At 44.2% G+C, this 21,663-nt stretch overlaps 1 protein-coding gene across 1 annotated transcript in view; it reads right to left on the bottom strand.

Annotated features, from left to right (window-relative positions):
- The window catches only part of si:ch211-186j3.6 (neural-cadherin), a 437,178-nt gene that overhangs the window by 76,333 nt on the left and 339,182 nt on the right, over positions 1 to 21,663 (bottom strand). The window contains 2 exon segments of the mRNA XM_034117220.1: positions 2,539 to 2,666; positions 9,139 to 9,266. Coding sequence (XP_033973111.1) covers positions 2,539 to 2,666; positions 9,139 to 9,266 — 256 coding nt within the window.

The raw sequence follows: 21,663 nt of genomic DNA, 5'->3' as shown, positions 1-21,663 counted from the left end.
TCAATTTTCTTTATAGCTCGTAAAAAGAACATTAAAAAGTGACAAATAGGAAGCCTATTTCTATAAGAGCCATAAGTGTGGCAAAAGAGCATAAGTCCATTCACTTTGCATTCGCAAAACTACGCTATTTTCTTATTATTTTACAAGTATATGTTGCATGCATTTTTGTCCACACCCCTAACATGATTGTCGCCCTTGTTAGTTATGTTTCCTAATACACATTAATACTGTAGGGCTGTTTAGTATTTTAGTATTTTATGATTTAGGATTCAAATTCAATTGTAAAAACCACGTTGTTGTGTTTTGTGAGCAGGATTATAGGTTATATTCACACTTGTAAAATCCATAAAAAGTATTTTATGTTTTTTACCACATTTTTAGACTGCATATTGTAAGAATTCCTACCAAAAGTACTTGTTATGCAGATTTGTCCATTTCAGAATAATATATATGATACGTTTTGATTATAATTATTGATGCATTAAAGTGTAATGAGAGCTATTTCTCTATTACATATGTCCCCCTTTTGCTTGGCCCTATAACTGTAATGATGCCCCGATAAAAAGCACATGGATTAACACACACTCTCTGATGCAGTGTTGGGGTTAGGGTTATTGGTGTACACCTGTTAGTGTTAGGGTTAGTTGTGTGTACTTGTCAGTGTTGGTGTTAGGGTTAGTTGTGAGTACCTGTCAGTGTTGGGTGTTAGGGTTAGTTGTGAGTACCTGTCAGTGTTGGTGTTAGGGTTAGTTGTGTGTACCTGTCAGTGTTGGGTGTTAGGGTTAGTTGTGAGTACCTGTCAGTGTTGGTGTTAGGGTTAGTTGTGTGTACCTGTCAGTGTTGGGTGTTAGGGTTAGTTGTGTGTACCTGTCAGTGTTGGGTGTTAGGGTTAGTTGTGTGTACCTGTCAGTGTTGGGTGTTAGGGTTAGTTGTGAGTACCTGTCAGTGTTGGGTGTTAGGGTTAGTTGTGTGTACCTGTCAGTGTTGGTGTTAGGGTTAGTTGTGTGTACCTGTCAGTGTTGGGTGTTAGGGTTAGTTGTGTGTACTTGTCAGTGTTGGTGTTAGGGTTAGTTGTGAGTACCTGTCAGTGTTGGTGTTAGGGTTAGTTGTGTGTACCTGTCAGTGTTGGGTGTTAGGGTTAGTTGTGTGTACTTGTCAGTGTTGGTGTTAGGGTTAGTTGTGTGTACCTGTCAGTGTTGGTGTTAGGGTTAGTTGTGTGTACCTGCCAGTGTTGGGTGTTAGGGTTAGTTGTGTGTACCTGTCAGTGTTGGGTGTTAGGGTTAGTTGTGTGTACCTGTCAGTGTTGGTGTTAGGGTTAGTTGTGTGTACCTGTCAGTGTTGGGTGTTAGGGTTAGTTGTGTGTACTTGTCAGTGTTGGTGTTAGGGTTAGTTGTGAGTACCTGTCAGTGTTGGTGTTAGGGTTAGTTGTGTGTACCTGTCAGTGTTGGGTGTTAGGGTTAGTTGTGTGTACTTGTCAGTGTTGGTGTTAGGGTTAGTTGTGTGTACCTGTCAGTGTTGGTGTTAGGGTTAGTTGTGTGTACCTGCCAGTGTTGGGTGTTAGGGTTAGTTGTGTGTACCTGCCAGTGTTGGGTGTTAGGGTTAGTTGTGTGTACCTGCCAGTGTTGGGTGTTAGGGTTAGTTGTGAGTACCTGTCAGTGTTGGGTGTTAGGGTTAGTTGTGTGTACCTGTCAGTGTTGGGTGTTAGGGTTAGTTGTGAGTACCTGTCAGTGTTGGTGTTAGGGTTAGTTGTGTGTACCTGCCAGTGTTGGGTGTTAGGGTTAGTTGTGAGTACCTGTCAGTGTTGGGTGTTAGGGTTAGTTGTGTGTACCTGTCAGTGTTGGGTGTTAGGGTTAGTTGTGTGTACCTGTCAGTGTTGGTGTTAGGGTTAGTTGTGTGTACCTGTCAGTGTTGGTGTTAGGGTTAGTTGTGTGTACTTGTCAGTGTTGGTGTTAGGGTTAGTTGTGTGTACCTGTCAGTGTTGGGTGTTAGGGTTAGTTGTGAGTACCTGTCAGTGTTGGGTGTTAGGGTTAGTTGTGTGTACCTGTCAGTGTTGGGTGTTAGGGTTAGTTGTGAGTACCTGTCAGTGTTGGTGTTAGGGTTAGTTGTGTGTACTTGTCAGTGTTGGTGTTAGGGTTAGTTGTGTGTACCTGTCAGTGTTGGGTGTTAGGGTTAGTTGTGTGTACCTGTCAGTGTTGGGTGTTAGGGTTAGTTGTGAGTACCTGTCAGTGTTGGGTGTTAGGGTTAGTTGTGAGTACCTGTCAGTGTTGGTGTTAGGGTTAGTTGTGTGTACTTGTCAGTGTTGGTGTTAGGGTTAGTTGTGAGTACCTGTCAGTGTTGGTGTTAGGGTTAGTTGTGTGTACCTGTCAGTGTTGGGTGTTAGGGTTAGTTGTGTGTACCTGTCAGTGTTGGTGTTAGGGTTAGTTGTGTGTACTTGTCAGTGTTGGTGTTAGGGTTAGTTGTGTGTACCTGCCAGTGTTGGGTGTTAGGGTTAGTTGTGAGTACCTGTCAGTGTTGGGTGTTAGGGTTAGTTGTGTGTACCTGTCAGTGTTAGGGGTAACGCCGGTCACTTCACAGGAGGAGTGGTCCTCAGTGGTCAACCAGCTGCCCAGCCCCTCCATCTCCATCACCGCGGCGCCTGAACAACGATCCAGGGTGAATCGCACTTCCTGAAGAAAGCACACAAACAAAGCACATGCAGTATAAAACTAATGCACAGAGAAACCAACTACGTTTCCTCTGCATTAGTGTATTGCTATTGCTGTCAAGTGCTCTTTTAGCATTAAAGTGGGAGCCGCCTCGGACTCTCATTTCCTAAATTAGTGCATTATACTGTGCTGCTGCCTGCCATGTTCCCTGGTGAAGCACAAATATACAAATAAACAACACTTGACATCTTAAGCCAGCATGTTCCAATAAACAAGTACTGTACAGCAGAAGGTTAAGCAGACACCATGACAACCTATTTCCAGAGTCATTCATTCTGTCCAACATTGATGTGACAGAGAAGACAAGAACACATGTTCATCTCATCTTTTTGGACACATGTTATTTGTTTCTTTCTTTCACATCCAGTACATTACAGCTCACACTAGGATCACACAAAGGGTATCACGTAATTACAACCATACCAGAATAGATTGTTAAGACTGCAAATGTTGTTTTTCAAGGAATTGAGTGAATTGTTTGCCTTAACGGATACTTCTTTATTAAAAATGGCACCAGAATGATCACACTTTCTATTAACAAAACCCTGTGTATTCAATTACAGCCCTTATAACTCTGTTAAACCACATTGCTTTTGAATGTTTTATTCACGTGTCTGATAAAAGCTTTCACATATGTTGTCAAAGTCCAAAGACACCCGGTCCTATTGTTAAAGGCTGATTCAATGAGTGTCATCAGCCTCATTGCTGTGGAGACAGTAGGGGACTGCTACGCCTAGTAGGTTGTTATCATCTATTCACACGGTTGATCGTGAATACAAGAAGGCGAAAGTCGGGTGACATCGTATGAAGACTCCTTAATGGTGGTAGGTTGAAGAACACGACATTCCAGTTGTTTGCATCCTGTCTGAAACCTAAAATATTGTTTTCTTCGTGTTACAGTAACAACGTTAAGTTTCACTTTCACTCAAGAAACGCAGCTAGGCTATGTCGGAAAAGAGGATGCAGTCCAAGGGATCATCTTAGCCATGTCACCCACCCTCTCCATGACCAATGTTCAGGTACCTTCAGTGGAGGACTCATTCTACCAAGATGCACCACAAAGCACTTCCTTCCTTCCTGTCGCCATCAGATGTTTAACTCCTCGTCAATATGCTGGGACTTTTTCAATTTGAATGGACATTTAACTTTAACTTATTTTCTTTATGTCTTATTTTATCTTTTTATTTCACATTCTTTCTTCTTATGTTATAATACATACATTTGAATTAATCTTTTATTGTATGTATTCTTAATCGGAAAAACTGTCATGAAAACCAATTCCCACCGGGATTATGAAAGCATTTCTGATTCTGTTCTAATTTCATCCAACAATGATATTTTCTTTAACCTAACCTAGTCGTGTTGTAACCTATAAACTGTATTTGTTTCGTTTTAGTCAGTTTTAAAATGTGTTGGTTGTTTTAAAATGTCACCTTCACTTTAACAATGTATTAGTTGCAGTGTGGCCCATCTGGCACATTAGAATAGTGGTGATAACACCTATTTAACAGGCTAAAAACATTTAAATGTGTTGCCAGAGAAGAAGTTTGATTTACAACGTTCATGGTCATTAATCAATGTATGACATTGACTTAAACCCTGCTCCAGTTTTTGAACAAAATTCAGTATTTATACTCTACATAATGCTACACAGACATGATTCATTAACATATTGGGGCAAGAACATTTGTGTGAACGCCAGCTGTTCATGAGAAGGTGCACGAGATCTGATCATTACCATAATTGAATACCTCTGCCAAAGTGTCCCGTGAGATGGGAGGCAGGGGGTTACGACAGTAAAAGGAAATAAAGACTGACATGAGAATATTTTACAGAGGGCCATGTTACACTGTCAGGACAACTGAGGATGTTCCCCTGGAGGTGACTTTAGGACCCTGAAACAGCTGTCGGTAGCTGGTACAGCTACTGAACTAGATAATTTGCCATGCCAAAACATGTCAAAAAACATAAAAAAATTGACATTACTTGCAGGTTTATTTTTATTAATTACTTTTATCAGTTGAAATGACATGCATGATTTACCTGATGCTTTTAATTTAGCTTTAAAACCAGCATCAACAGGAGGCAAATGTGTCAGGAAACAGCAGCTAATACATACCTGCTGTGCTAGCTAATTGCTCAGTAGCGTCAATTAGCTTGATGATGTCACATCAACAGTGGTTGTTTACTAGATAAATAATTAACATAATGTTTACAACAATATGCAAAGACTAATTCTTTACCACAGTCACAAAAAAATGTAGTTGGTTAGGTAATTTCCGCTCCATGTTAAACATTCTTGTATTCCTGCTACAGCAGCTCTGTCCTTTTCCAACCAGGTCACACAACCAGGTTGGATTAGCTGCTGCTTACTATTCAGGACAAATGAATACATTCACATGTGACTCAGAATAAAACCATTGTGATGCAGAATAATCCCTATTGTAATAACACAGGTCTCAATGAATTATTGTATCCGTACAATTCAGAATAAAGCAGTTGTATTACCCAAAGTCACAGTGCCCTTATGCATGCTTATTGCTGAGGTCATTCTCAATACTAAGCAAATGTGCTCTGTTTTTATGCATGTGTCAATGTAAAACTGCACATATTCTTAATATTTAACAAAGAGGAACAGAACTGGTGTGTTTTGTCACTGTGTGGTACTGAACAGTTAAGTAATGGACGTGAATTACAAGCACATTTCAGTGACTAATGGCAGGGCAAGGTTCCTGATGGCGTTATTAAAATTAGAATGGCACTCAGAGAGCACAGAGCTCCGCCAAGGCCAACGGTGCATTCACGTGCCCCCATGAAAAAGGCTTTTATTTTGACAGAGTACTTTAACTCGAGTGGTCCTTGTCCATGTCGGGATGAGTTTCCAGTAAGGTTCAGACAGTCCGGCTGCTTTTAAGCTCAGGGTGAGAACATGAGGCTTGAAGCTAGCTGGGTTACATTAAAATAGGATCACTGACAGTCTCCTTGATATTTAAAAAGTATAAGGCAGCGGTTATGTGCGAGTCCTTGGAGGCGAAGAGCTCCGGGCGTAGGCCTGTCGCGATAATCGATAAATTGACTTATCGTACGATAGATAAAAATGGACTCTATAACTTTTCTGAGCTCGATAAATTGCCGTTTACATAAGGATGTGACCAGCATTTTAGCCAGGCGCGCTGTGGCTGCCGGCCACGCTCGCTGTGAGGGGCGGGGCTGACACACAGCCAGGTCAGGAGTCAGAGACTCCGCGTGCAGCAGTGTAGCATCCAAATTAATAATATAGCGACAAGCGGGAGACAACGTGTGACTTACTCGAGGGGAATTTAAAGTGAAATTGAATTTCTACACTACACATCTCGGGTGTGGCAGTATTTTGGATTCAAGCCAAATGAACGAGGCCAACCTACGGATTTGAATGAGCCGGTATGTCGCAAACAATGCAAATATGTTGTTGTTCCTTGCTCTAAAACTTTGAAATACAGATTTTGATATGGCCTGTTGAGGCATCTGGGTCTTTGTATGGACAGTACACTTGACTGTTGTTTTAAGGAGGGTTTTTTTTGCTTGGGAGACAATGTGTGCTCATATTTATTTATATATATAAATAGATAGATAGAGAGATAGAGAGCTCTGTTTTCCAGCCTGAGTCTATTTAATTTATTGCTTTAGTTGTGTGTGATTTAATTAATTAATTATAATTTAAAGGTGGGGTAGGTAATTTTGGAGAAACCAGCTCGAGTGCGCTAGAATTTGAAAATACACAGCCGGAAGAAATCTGCCACTTCCTTACAGAGCCCCTCCTCCAACACACACGAACGCGCACATGACCAATGAGGGCACGAGATAAGTTTGTGCACAGATGGAAGGCTGACAGGCAGGTAGGCCATCCAGTTATTTTAGCCGGGCCGGCTAAAATGATTGGTCGTGCTTTTTACAGTACTACGGCTTCCACAGATGACATTTTTTTATGGATTTTTTGTCAAAGCACTTCAGATATTCATTGCTATCGGGATGTTAAGAGCATTCCATGGAATATAACAAAAAGTGTATCTCGAGCCGGTTTCTCAAACTTACCGACCCCACCTTTAATTAATTTGTTTTATTTATTATATATAATTTATATATTTGAATATTATTTCACATTTCATTTGCAATGTTGAATGTTAAATAAAAAGTTCTGTTTGAAAGGATGTACTTTGTATTTATTATTATATATTATCATTATGTCAGTGGTCTAAAATGGTCTTACAACGGTGCCGACAATATTATCGTTTATCGCAATAATTTCCAGGAAAATGTATCGTCCAACAAAATTAATTATCGTGACAGGCCTATCCGGGCGGTCCTCGGTGAAGTGAAGATTAGCTTAATTTCACTCTGATTAAATTCCCTTGAAATGATCCTAAGTAGAGAATGTCAAAAGGGGGTCATTGCAATAATTCATGTCACACCCACCGCTATTGTCTCCCTCTGTACTTTAAAGTGCAGACAGTCCTGCAATACTAAATCACCAACTTACATGTTCTCCATTTGGGTCGCTAAAAAACATATTGAATAGGCTTGCATTGGAGCCATAAGGGTGATAGTTGTGATGTGAAATAATTGTCTGTCAAACAATTATACCTCCATGGCTGGGAAGCTCAGCAGCTTAAAATGTAGCAGCACTTTCCCCTCGCCACTGGTTTAAAGTTACTTTTAACAGTCAACATTTATATCTGGTCTATCAATTTAGGGCAGTCACACATTAACATTCCCCTCTGACTTCCATTATATGCGAAGGAAGGGGCGAAAAAAACATTAGTTTCCGGTGGCTAAGCTAATTTGCATTTTTTGCTTCTCGCACAGTTCTACTTTGGACAACTTTCAGGCAAATATCGCCTCAGCATGCATGACCGTGCCCAGTGGTGCTAATACAACTGTGCACGGAAGAGGGCCAACACTAGTTCACAGAAATGGATTGCAAGAGTTTGCTTGTGTGAAACCGAACCACAGCAACAACTCGTTTCTTGCATCTGATTCAGTAAAGCAAAAAGAGAAACTTTCAATCAGGTCTGGACAAGGTACAGATGGTGAGGTTCTAAACAACCTCACTGCTTGTTTTGGAATATATCATTAGTGGACAATTGGAATAATAATCATGTTGTTCATTTTATTTTCTCTTGGGAGGGAGTCTTTGCTCTGAATGACAGATTGAGAGCGATTGTACCAAACCAACAATGATTAAAAGTTACACTGCCACTTTGTTTTAGTTTTCTTTACCAGTGGAGAGTGGCATATAAAGCAGGAGTCACATTCCTACTTTTACTATTCCTCCCTTTTCTAACCTAAGGCCTCTAACAAAGTGGCATATTGCATGGATTCATTTTATATTGAATGCATAGCAATAACAGCACTTAACAACTGATCAAATGTACAATTACCTTAAATATTGAACGTAATAACTGCAGGAAGATTGTGTTAAAAACAAGCATTTTGATGATTTTTTTGCGGATAATTTAAGAAATATTGCGTTATTTATTTTGTAACCTAATACAATTAACTTTCTGTTAATTGTGATTTTGATTTACCAAAACATATGCACTTGATAGACTTCTTTGAAAATTCTAGCGCTTGTCAATTCTATTAGCTTTTTGGTTGTTTCAACTGCCTCTAAGTTTCCGCAGGACAGGGCTGTTGAGCAGACAGGGTAATGCTATGAATGCATTTTAATTATCGTGCAACCTTAGTGGAGAGTTTCTCACTAGGGGATTTGTGAAGGTTAGCATTTGTCCCCTTGAAGGCTTCAATAGGATAAGGTCTTAAATAAGTTACATCTGGATGGCAAATCCAGAACACCGTTGAATTAAACGCAAAGTGAGATGTAAGATGTTGCCATATATCTACTGTAATGTTTGGTGATTCTTCAACGATAGATTTCGTACCCTGCACAAGAGGTTGGTTTGTCATCGGTTGAGGTGATGATGGAGTCGAGCATTAAGGGTGCAGTTCTCAGAGCCGTAGATAGAATCTCTGCTCGATGGTTGTAGCAAACAAATTGAGTTTCATTACGTCGGACACCATGTCCGTTATTTTGCATGCTGCCCAGGCTTTGGCTTTCCGATAGAGAGTCTTTCCCGAAGTCCAAGATGTATGATCCTAGGGATTTAAAAGCATTAACGGCTCTGAGAGACGATCCATTTTTTTAATAGATGGTGGGGTTGGTGCTGTTTGATATTAACTCAGTTTTCAATGTTTTTGAGTAGAGCCATCCTACATTAGTTTAAATTGCCTCAATGCAGGAAAACATTTCTTGATATTAGTGGTTAAATAAGTGTGTCAAAGTAAAAGAAAGAAAAAAAATAGACGTTCATCTGCCAGTATAGCTCAGTGTGACTATACTTGTTAGCTAAGTGGCTAAATAAATAGCAATTTGTGTGAAATGGGTGAAGCGTCCAACCTTGCTGTTGCTGCGGACATCCAGCCGATGCCACCGCCTGTCTGCCACGTTCACGTTGCCTGGCAACTGTAGCACCACTGTGCCAGAGCCGTGGTTGATTTTCAAGGTGGGGGTCCCATCTATTAGCTCTAGATGGGGAGAGAGAAAGAGAAAGACAGGGGGGATTGTTGAGGGGTGAGATTACTTTGAAACCATTATTGAGTTTTGAGAGGCGTCATCAACAGTATGGGTCTGAAGCTGTTCTTGTCTCAAACAAACAACATTGATGGACTGATACATGACAAAGAATGAAGTAGTGCGTGAAGTGTAATACCATTGAGTGCACATAGACAGCGGGGTATATAAATATATAAATAGTCAGATATTATCTCTGGATATTAGCTGTAATGAGGATTATTGCACAGGGCTTGTCTTTTCTTTCCTCACATCTCATAGCCGTTAACAAACAGCAGACAAAAGTTATTACATTCTATTTTCTGATTTACTCAAATGGGAAATTAAAAGTTAATGAAGTGGTTAAGACTGCTTGTGTGCTCTGCACCATATGTAAGGAATTATGGGAACCAACCAGCGTTGGCAATCCATCATCGTGCATGCTGATGTTCAAAAGTTCATGCAGACACTGAACACTAAGCATCTTTGTGTCTCTATACTGTGGTGCTGCAGTGACTTCACGCTACATTGGCTTGTATTTATAGACTAACAGAGACAGCTTTCTAAATGTCAGTCTCTGGACTCCTTCACTGGTTTCCTTGGAGTGTTTAAAATTTGTCCTGGGTCTATTTCTCTTCCCGATTTTAGCTTTCTCTGAAAGAGGTAATGTATGTGTAATGGGTTATCAAAATGGTTTGTTTGTTATTGTCAATCTCTTTGGTGTGCTGAAATCTATCCTAACATCACCAGCGGTTTTTCTAGAAAAATATAGTATGAGGGCAAGACTGTGGCGTTGATCTTGTATATAAGATATATAAAATCTCGCGAGAACATGACGCCCGTGTACAAGACGTTGCCGCGGACGTAAACAACAATGTGAAGTTGGAGCTCCGTAAAAACAAAGCTGTCTACGTCATCTGACGGTCTATTTGACAAGATGTTCAGATATTTGGAGTAATTATACCAGTATTGACAATGAGAGATATTGTTTTCTGGCATTATTTTAACATTTTACCGGGAAAATCTGCATTTTGGTATAAGTTAAAGGTGGGGTAGGTAATTTTGGAGAAACCAGCTTGAGTGCGCTAGAATTTGAAAATACACAGCCGGAAAAAATCTCCCACTTCCTTACAGAGCCCCTCCTCCAACACACACGAACGCGCACGTGACCAATGAGGGCACGAGATAAGTTTGTGCACAGATGGAATGCTGACAGGCAGGTGGGCCATCCAGTTATTTTAGCCGGGCCGGCTAAAATGATTGGTCGTGCTTTTTACAGTATTAAGGCTTCCACAGATTAACATTTTTTATGGATTTTTTGTCAAAGCACTTAAGATATTCATTGCTATCGGGATGTTAAGAGCATTCCAATATAACAAAAAGTGTATCTCGAGCCGGTTTCTCAAACGTACCTACCCCACCTTTAAGTAAGAGGGCGCAGCGCCCCTGTTACCCGGTTTGGACAAAACCCTGATCACTATCATGCAGCTCATTAAAGGGGCCCTATTACGCTAGTTTTCAGGTTCATATTTGTATGTTCTGCCTCTACTGTGACATGTCTCCATGCTTTAATGTTCAAAAAGCTCTATATTTTTCTCATACTGCCTATGCTGCAGCACCTCTTTTCACCCTCTGTCTGAAACCAGAGCCCAGTCTGCTCTGATTGGTTAGCTGAGAAATGCGAGTGTTACATATGGGATGTCATGTTACAGAAGCAACAAGGGGTCTAATGGAGACGTTCCAGGCAGGGGTGGAGTGTGTGGAAGAGATCTTTGGGATTAGCCTTTGCAGACCATGTACATGCACACGACCCCAATAACACACAGGAAAGGGAAACCCCCTAAAAGCACAATAAGGCCTCTTTATAAATTGCTCCACCTTCTCACGTCCACACTTCCTGTGGTAGTGAGGACTACAACATTTACTTTGGCAAATCTCAACAAAATGGACTGATGTATTTGCATTTGATTCAGGAAAAAAAACCCACTTTGAAGGCAATAAGTGTACAAAAAAAGTTGGAATTATGCTGTATTGAAATCCTGGCTTATGTCAAGACTGGGTTTGTCTCTGTTGGGTGTATCTAATTAAAAAACAATAAAAGGAACAATGAGCTTTTGCACATGAACTGTGACGGACTAATTTCCCCCACTGCCACCCTGAAGCTACACTCCTACACACTAACTGTGGAAATTAGGGATTTAGTTTCCAACAGAGTCATGTTTCATTTAGAGAACTACCATTTGGCACTCTCCTGGTTAACTCCTAGTCCCATGGTTTGTACCAGAATTATAATTAACACTGAGACAAAGCTCCTGTGTGAATTTTGCTAGCTTGCGCACTGTGACATTTCTCTCCGTGCTTGAGTCAGTAGAAGTTGGAAGTGGTAAGAAGCTGACAAGATTCAAAATCCCCTCTCTCCGCTCTTCACTCCGCTGTGAGTCTGACTTCAGCGGAGCTTTCGTCATCCCTCTCGCTGCGTCTCTCGCAATGTCAGTCTGTCTATCAGCCCCCTTTCATCTCCTGTCTCTCCCCCTTACCTCCTGCCTTGCTGCGCTCTTTCATTACATTCTTCACTGTAACTGACATTTCTACATTGTGCTGCTTTCAAATAAAAGCTTTCCACTGACATTTTTGCTTTTTACTGTCCCTTTGTGAACTCACCATTTTCAATCAGATGTATTGAGATCCATGGAGTTTCTAATGTGTTGGTCATAATGTTATCATCACAAATGTTATCAGCCAATGATATGGCTGTGGTTATCGCCACCATTCTAATGTGTACCCACCTCGCTGAATTTCCCCCTTCTCTGTTATCGTGCAAGAAAGACACAACCATGTAGTCACTCTAAGAATTACGGTGATGTTAAAAGAATATATGTGTATATAATCTTATATCAAGTTCTATTGAACTCAACTTCAGCACGTACACCACTGTGTCATTTGGAACCATTGATTAATTTACACGAAAGTTCAAGAACATCGTAAAAAACGCCAGCTGAGAGCCTAATAGTACCACTTATATAACCACTTCAACCGTTTCAATTCTGGAAAATCGTGAGACATTCTGTGTAAGGAAATGAATAAGAGTCCATGACAGGAAATAATGTCAGGTTATGTAACATCTGTGACTATATAAGAGAAGTATCCATTTATATGATCAGATCTATTGTAATAAAGCACGTAGAATTCATTGAATGTAACGTAATTGTCACAGTCTGCTTTCTCACTCACCTATTTTCTGCATTAACATTCCTTAGTCACCTGGTAGCCACACCCTGTCTCTCTTTCACTCTGTTACACCCATCAGCTCCAGTAGTATATAGGCCCACTTCACTCTCACCTCAGTGCCAGATCGTACTTTGCAGCATGCCAGTCTTTCCAGCATTACTTCCCAGATTGCTCTCCCGGTTCCGACCCTGCCTGTCCCTGACCTGCCTGCCTCGCCTGATTCCTGACCCTGCCTGTACCCGGACTATTCTGCCACGCCTGCTCCCTGACCCGGTCTGTACCTGCGACTCCCGTCTTGCCTTCTCCTGGAACCCTCGCCTGTCCCCGACCAGCCCTTTGCCTACTACCTGCCTTTTCGTCTCCTACCAGTTATTGCCTTCAATAAAGCTGGTTACAGACTATCCCTGGTTTCCCCGTGTTTTGCATTTTGGTCCTCAGCTCGTTTGTGACAGAACGATCTGGCCAGAAATGGACCAAGCAAACACCGGGTCTCCTAGAGACCGCTTTGAGAGGGTTGAGGAAGCCATCCAAAGACAGGAGGTCACGATAGCTACCTTAGCTACCGAGACCCACCAGGCAACCTCAACCCAGGAACAAGCGCTGGCTTACCTGGCCTCCCAGATGCAACAGATGGCCGCCACCGTACAACAGCTAGCCGCTAGCATGGCTGCTACCGTCCCTCCGCCTGCAGCTCCGATGTTCACTCCAGCCTCTGGATCGACTGGATACGCTCCGGAGCCTCGTGTGGGAACTCCGGAACGCTACGCTGGTGAGCCTGAGGGATGCAGTCCTTTTCTCACAAACTGTTCCATATTGTTTTCACTGCAGCCACACACCTTTGCCTCCGAGGCGGCTCGCGTAGCTTTCACCGTTAATCATTTGACGGGGAAAGCCCGCTTATGGGGTACTGCAGAGTGGGAGCAGCAGACTCCAGCCTGCGCCTCTTTTGCTGTTTTTTCCGCGGAGATGCGGAAGGTGTTCGGTTCCGTTCGTCTGGGTCCCGATGCTGCCGGAGGTCTGCTGAGCTTGAGCCAGGGTTCCGGCACGGTGGTGAATTACGCTATTGACTTCCGCACCAGCAGCCGCCGTAGTAGCTGGAACGAGCCGGCGCAATGTGACGCATATCTGAGAGGCTTAGCGGATTATATGAGAGATGAGCTGGTTTCCTATGATCTCCCTGCTTCCTTGGATGGGTTGATCGAGCTCACCTCTCGGATCGACAGACGAATTCAGACACGAAGAGAAGAGCAATAGACACGAGCGGCGGGCCGCCGCTCGCGACAACAACTTCCGGTTTCCGGGAGATTTCAACTTCCGGTTTCGGCGGAGAATTCCCATCCCTACTCTGACTCACGGTACGGGGAGGTCGAGCCCATGCAAGTGGGTCGTACCAGTCTTAGCTCTGAGGAGAGGGAGTTACGTCGAAGAGGGAATTTATGCCTTTACTGTGGTCAGGCTGGACATTTTGTTTCCCGTTGTCCGGGAAAAGGCAGAGCCCATCAGTAATGGGGAGTATACTGGTGGGCCGAACCTCTGAGCTGATCCCCAATGGAAGACCTTTGTGCCATGCTCGACTTCTCCTGAGAGGCACACCTCAGGCTCTGGCTGTGTTTATCGACTCCGGATCAGATGTCAGCATCATTGATGAGGAGCTCGCACTACAGCTGGGCATTCAACAGATTCAGTTGCCCCAGCCGGTACCGGCTAATGCTTTGGACGGTCACCTGCTGGGAACGGTGACTCACCAGACGACACCGGTCCATATGCTCATGTCGGGGAACCACCATGAGACAATCCAGTTTCATGTGCTACGGTCCCCCAAGATTCCTCTGATTTTGGGTTATCCATGGCTCCGCCGCCACAACCCGAACATTGACTGGTCAACTGGGTCCATCCTAGGGTGGAGTTCTTCCTGTCATCAGGTTTGCCTCAAGCAGGCCGCTGCACCTCAACTATCTGTGGATATTAACCTGGTTCCGGATGTCACAGGGGTTCCGGCGGAGTATTTGGACTTTAAGGAGGTTTTTAGCAAGACTAAGGCAACATCTCTCCCACCTCATCGGCCCTATGACTGTGCTATTGAGCTACATCCGGGCGCAGTCCCACCCAAGGGGCGGTTGTACTCACTTTCGGCACCGGAGAGGAAGTCCATGGAGACGTACGTCAATGACTCTCTGGCTGCGGGAATTATTCGTCCTTCCACGTCACCCGCAGGAGCAGGGTTTTTTTTTGTGGCGAAGAAGGATAAGACCCTGAGACCCTGCATTGACTATCGGGGTCTGAATGACGTCACGGTAAAGAATCGTTATCCCCTGCCACTCATCTCGTCAGCATTCGAGTTACTACAGGGAGCAACAATCTTTACCAAGCTGGATTTACGAAACGCATATCACCTGGTACGAATCCGTGAGGGGGATGAATGGAAGACCGCCTTCAACACCTCTTCAGGACACTACGAGTACCTGGTGATGCCATTTGGACTTACCAACGCCCCTGCAGTTTTCCAAGCGTTGGTGAACGACGTACTCCGGGACATGTTGGATCGTTATGTTTTTGTTTATTTGGACGACATTTTGATTTTTTCAAAGACCCTCAAGGAACACATCCATCACGTCCAGACAGTCCTCCAGAGACTTCTGGAGAACTCGCTGTTTGTCAAGACGGAGAAGTGCGAGTTTCACACTTCTTCGGTCGCCTTTCTTGGCTACATCGTGGGTCAAGGAAGTGTGGAGATGGATCCCTCCAAAGTTTCAGCGGTTACCTCGTGGCGGGTTCCTGATTCCCGGAAGGAGCTGCAGCGTTTCCTAGGATTCGCTAACTTTTACAGACGGTTCATCCGTGGCTACAGTACCGTGGCCGCCCCGCTCACCGCCCTGACCTCGTCTAAGGTAACGTTTAGATGGTCCCATGCAGCAGAGGAGGCTTTTCAGGACCTCAAGCGCCGGTTTACGTCGGCTCCTATCCTACAGGTACCAGACCCTGCTGGTCAGTTGGTGGTGGAGGTGGATGCTTCTGACGTAGGGGTGGGGGCCATCCTGTCACAACGCTCTGGTGAGAATCAGAAGCTCCACCCCTGTGCTTTCTTTTCGAGGAGATTGAGTCCGGCGGAGAGAAACTACGACGTGGGGAACCGGGAGCTTCTAGCAGTCAAGTTGCAGGGCTCGAGCTTAAGGACGTCCCGTCGTCCCGGGGCCGAAAAAAATAGGGTCGGGGAGGATAAAAAATAATCTTGGGACGAATTTGGGACGAGAGTTAAAATAAAAATACCCTGATAACTCTACTACAGTACGAACGGCGATGAAAATGAAACTGACTGCACGTTTTGTGTAGCACACAGTTATTAAACCTCCTTGTCAACATAAACACACACGCACAAAACATTTAGCAAACCGCGAAATACACACACACACACACACACACACACACACACACACACACACACACACACACACACACAGCTGTGCCCGCAAACTCCTGGCCCGCAAATTATTGGGTCTAGCTATGTACTGAGTGTGTGTATTTCGCGTTGAGTGATGTACAATGGCATCCCGTGGAGGAATTCTGCAATTGTTTACGTTACATCACGAAAACGCACAGCAGAACCTAACCCTGGAGCGCCGGCCTCTTTATTTACTAACTCCTCTTCATCCCCTATGGGTAATAAGGCTGAGATGAGAACTCTCCATCGTATTTAGTCCTTAGCAATATGCTGCGTCTCTCCCCATGTAGGGATGGGTACCGAGCCCCGGTATTAAACGGGCCCCGGGCCGGAATTATTAAAGACAGTGGTAGCGTTAAGCTCCGACGTTATCTGACTTTTTATCGGTAGTGGAGACATTTAAAACATATATGTCATGTATTATTGCTACATGAACATTATATCGCAGTTTTAGTTTCGCCAACTCCGTTTCTAATATGCAATAAGTCTACAAAATGCGTCTATGATGTATTTTCGATCTTATTTTCGATCTTTCCAATCCAGACGAGAGAGCTCTCTCCCCCGTCTGTGTGCGAGGGGGCGGGGCAGTTTGTAAAGGTCTCCTGACTGTGTTACAGACTGTCATCCTGGTTAGTGGTTACTCTGGGTTCTGTCTTCTGTCTTCAGGACAGAGTGTTGGATGTTTTTGATAATTGGATAGAACTTGATTGGATTCAATATTAGAGTAACTTTCTCGCTTGTGTGTTTTTTTTAAATATATTTGGCCTTTGTTTATGTGTTTGACTGATTTACTCAATTAAAAAGGTTGATGAATTATCATCTAATGATTTGTATGATGTTTTATTTATGTTAAAGGTCACTTTGAATGATTTTAACTAATGATAATGTAGAAAAACTAATATTTTAAATTCGGGACGGTCCACATTAATTTCGGGACGGCTTAGATTGTATTTCGGGACGGTTCCGGGAGGATGGTGAAAGAAGTTAGCCGAGAGCCCTGCAAGTTGGCGTTGGAGGAGTGGAGACACTGGCTTGAGGGGACAGAACTGCCATTTCAGGTTTGGACCGACCATAAGAACCTGGAATACATCAGGTCGGCACAAAGACTGAATTCCCGGCAAGCCAGGTGGTCGTTATTTTTCACCCGGTTTAATTTTTTCCTCTCCTACCGCCCGGGCTCCCGCAACGTGAAGGCCGACGCTTTGTCCCGGCAGTTCGGGAGGGAGGGAGACACCTGCGGTATCCCGGACACTATTCTTCCTGCTCCTCGAGTGATCGGTGTTCTCGCTTGGGAGATTGAGGAGAGGGTTAAGACTGCGTTGGTGGACCAACCCGGTCCTAGTTCTTGTCCTCTTAACCGTTGGTTTGTGCCTCAGGTTTTGAGGGCTGAGGTGCTTCAGTGGGCTCACAGCTCCAGACTTTCCTGCCACCCTGGGATTCAACGTACCAGAGGGATGGTCTTGCAGCGGTTCTGGTGGGCTACGCTGGAGGCTGACACCCGGGAGTTTGTGAACGCCTGTCCTGTGTGCAATCGGCACAAACCCTCTCACCAAGCGCCAGCTGGCCTCCTTCATCCATTACCGGTTCCACGTCGCCCATGGTCACATATTTCGTTGGACTTTGTGACTGGTCTTCCACCGTCCCACGGACATACTGCCATCTTGACGGTGGTGGATCGGTTCAGTAAAATGGCTCACTTCGTACCCCTGCCTAAGATCCCGTCAGCTAAGGAGACGGCTGAACTTATGCTTCTCCACGTTTTTCGCCTTCACGGACTGGCGACTGATGTGGTTTCCGACCGGGGGCCCCAGTTCACCTCTGTGTTTTGGAGGGAGTTTTGTGAACTGATCGGGGCGACGGTCAGTCTCACCTCCGGTTTCCATCCACAGGCCAATGGTCAGACTGAAAGGAAGAATCAGGAGATGGAGACCACTCTCCGCTGCATGGCTTCCGATCATCCTACGACCTGGTCTAAACAACTCCTGTGGGTGGAGTATGCCCACAACACACTCATCAGTTCCGCTACTGGTCTTTCCCCTTTTCAGTGTGCATACGGGTTTCAACCCCCTTTGTTCTCTGCATTGGAGAAAGAGGTTACCTGTCCGTCTGTCCAGGCCTTCATCAGACGTTGTCGGAGGACTTGGAGGCGGGCTCGAACTACTCTGCTTCAGTCTGCTAACCGGTACGCCACATCAGCGAACCGCCGACGCACCAAGGCACCTGTGTACCAGCTAGGCCAGAGGGTGTGGCTTTCCACTCAAAACATTCCCCTTCGGGTGGAGTCTAAAAAGTTAGCGCCCAGATTTATTGGACCCTTTGAGATCGTCAAGGTCATTAACCCTGCAGCAGTTCGACTGAGTTTGCCCCGGAACATGAAGATCCATCCCACCTTCCACGTGTCTAGGATTAAACCTGTCCGGGAGAGTCCTATGATTCCCGCCGCTCCCCCACCACCACCCCCTAGGATGATCGATGGGGGTCCGACCTATACCCTTCGTCGTATACTTCGTTCCCGACGCAGAGGAAGAGGGGTTCAGTATTTGGTGGACTGGGAGGGCTATGGTCCTGAGGAGAGGCAGTGGATTCCTGCTCGTCACATCCTCAACCCTCAACTCATCCGGGACTTCCACCTGCGCTACCCGGAGCAGCCTTCTAGGACCCACGCTCAGCCAGGCGTTAAGCCGGGGGGTACTCGTCGGCTACGGACCGGGGGCTTCATCGAGGAGGAGGGGGAGGCGTCTTCAGTCGAGGAGGACGAGGATTTCCAGGAGGGGGAGGCCGAGAGAGCATTCTCAGATGAGTATTAACCTTTCCCATACCCCCACCTTCCACCCGGTGTCTGTAGGTTTTTTGTTGATTTTTTATTTATTTGTTTTTTTCCCCGTAGGTTTGTCTTGGACGTCGGGAGCCGTCCATTAAGGGGGGGGGTTCTGTCACAGTCTGCTTTCTCACTCACCTATTTTCTGCATTAACATTCCTTAGTCACCTGGTAGCCACACCCTGTCTCTCTTTCACTCTGTTACACCCATCAGCTCCAGTAGTATATAGGCCCACTTCACTCTCACCTCAGTGCCAGATCGTACTTTGCAGCATGCCAGTCTTTCCAGCATTACTTCCCAGATTGCTCTCCCGGTTCCGACCCTGCCTGTCCCTGACCTGCCTGCCTCGCCTGATTCCTGACCCTGCCTGTACCCGGACTATTCTGCCACGCCTGCTCCCTGACCCGGTCTGTACCTGCGACTCCCGTCTTGCCTTCTCCTGGAACCCTCGCCTGTCCCCGACCAGCCCTTTGCCTACTACCTGCCTTTTCGTCTCCTACCAGTTATTGCCTTCAATAAAGCTGGTTACAGACTATCCCTGGTTTCCCCGTGTTTTGCATTTTGGTCCTCAGCTCGTTTGTGACAGTAATTAAGGTTAAGGCAACAAAAGTACTTGTTATTAGTGAGGTTATGTAAAAAAAAGTGGTTTGGGTTAAAATAGCTAGATTTGTATAGTGAAGGTACTATTTAATTGTAAACAAGGACAACTTATACCCTGTGCTTTTAGTTTCTCACATTTATACTATGACACCTGACCTCTGCCTTTCCTCCGTACATAATTACTACATCGCTAAAGGTCTGTGTGGCCTTCTTGTATTCCTTGTGATCAACCATGGTATTGAATAAAAAAACCTACTAGTTGGTTTAGCCATGACCCACATACACACTGCTCCTAGTACTAGGATGGGTAAAAAGCAGAGAACAAATTGCACTGTGTGTGTGCTGTGAGCATGAACATGTGTGAAGAGGGTTACATCCTCCAATTCCATCTATCTTCTACATGGAGCTTATAACACCCATTTATGAAGGAAAATGGGTCAATGGTTTCATGTCATGAATATCTTCACCTTGAGCTAGAAGAAATTAGGTGTTGAGTACATGCAATGCTGCTCTTCTTTAATTACCTTGTCAAGGCTGTGATGAGTGCACCATACTTCATTATACTGCCTCTTGTATAAGTAAGACTAAGTCAAAGAAAACTCTAAAAGCCATGGCAATGCCATTTTTCAAGCTGCAGATAGTTCAAGTTTGCTGTAGTTCACTTCAGCTTTATAATGGATTTATCTAATTCATTTGAATATATTGGTCGAAGCCAGACAATTGACCCAAAGGGTAAATTCAACATATCTTTTCAATCCAAAGCCTCCATACCAATTTATAAATTGTGGCCTTTAGATATTGGTAACCATTCCCTACTCATATTTATTTTTCCATCTGGGACCCATCACCTTTTTTATTTATTCCACATCTCAAACATCTTTGTCATTTAACATTCTTCAGGCTTCGCCCTCTCCAATCATGGGGGAATTTTCCACTGTCTTGAATCCAAATGTATGCTAACACTATCACGCCTAATACTCTTGTGTTATCTGTATCCAAAGCATCCTGCATACACAACAATACTGTAGACATGCATACAGGAGCCATTTTGTAGTTAAAGGTGCCCTTTTATGCTAATGTTCAGGATTTGTATTTTGTGCCTCTACTGTGACTTTAATGTTAAAAAAGGTATTTTTGCATACTGCCTGTGCTGCAGCACCTCTTTTCACCCTCTGTCTAAAACCAGAGCCAAGTCTGCGCTGATTGGTCAGCTGGCCGGCTCAACTTGGAGATGTCCCGCCGTACAATGTGTTGGAGTGCTAGCCCATTGAAGAGCAAGTGTTACATAGTGATGTCAGTATGTCACTATGGAAGGAACTTTGGGATTCTAGCCTCTGCAGACCATTTACATGTACAACACTACAGGAAAGGGAAACAACCCCCAAAAGCACAATAGGGTCTCCTTAAGTATCTTGCTTACTTTGACATATTCACTGCAGGGACTAGGTTAAACCCTTCTGATTGGTGGATGCCTATTTACCCCCTGAGCACAGTTTCACCAATGTGTCGAAGATGGCAGTACAAGAAGAACCAATAAACTGGCACAAAATATATATTTTCCACATTAATGCATACATGTGTAGTTGGAGGGACACAAGTGTGCTAGGTGTAGGCAATGTGCGAAACCAGTTGAAAGGTAGATTGACCCAAACGATCGAGTGGCAGGGCTAAGGAGCCTTCTGGTAAAGACTGACGGGACATTTTCCCCAGAGGTGAAGACAGGCTTCAGTGGCTTCGAGGGAGAGGAGTGGAGAAGTGAAGAAGTCAGATGAAAAAATAAAGCAAGGGGGGAGTGAAGCAGAGCTGTAAGAGTCAGAAGTAAGCCAAGGAGGAAAGAAAACGAGTGGAGGCTTACAGAGGAAAGATTAGGAGCCAGTGTGATTGAGCACAAAGCTGGGATGAAGGCCATGTTACGAGATGACAGATGACAGGTGGGATGACGGACTGGAAGGTACATACATGATAAATGAACAAGGCAGACTCACATAAGAGAGAAACAGAAGGTGATGAGTAGAGAAGAACATGGCAGATCAAAGAGAGGACACAGAGAACATTTACTGTATGTAGAAAAGACATAAGGAATCTGAGTTCAGGATATCTGCATCCATCTAACCTCGTTAAAGGATCAAGATTCAAGTGTTTCCGTTGAATTATCTTATAATTGTATCATTAACAACTCATTTTATTCGTTCCATTTCCATATAAGAAAATGATATATAACTGGAGCTTTTCAGCCTGCTGGATACATTCAAACATATACAAATACTAGCTTTTTGGTAGGAAAAC

Source organism: Trematomus bernacchii, unplaced genomic scaffold, assembly GCF_902827165.1.
Source record: "Trematomus bernacchii unplaced genomic scaffold, fTreBer1.1, whole genome shotgun sequence".
Lineage (NCBI taxonomy): Eukaryota > Metazoa > Chordata > Actinopteri > Perciformes > Nototheniidae > Trematomus > Trematomus bernacchii.
The sequence above is the reverse complement of the archived record's forward strand: the minus strand, read 5'-3'. Positions and strand labels throughout refer to the sequence as shown.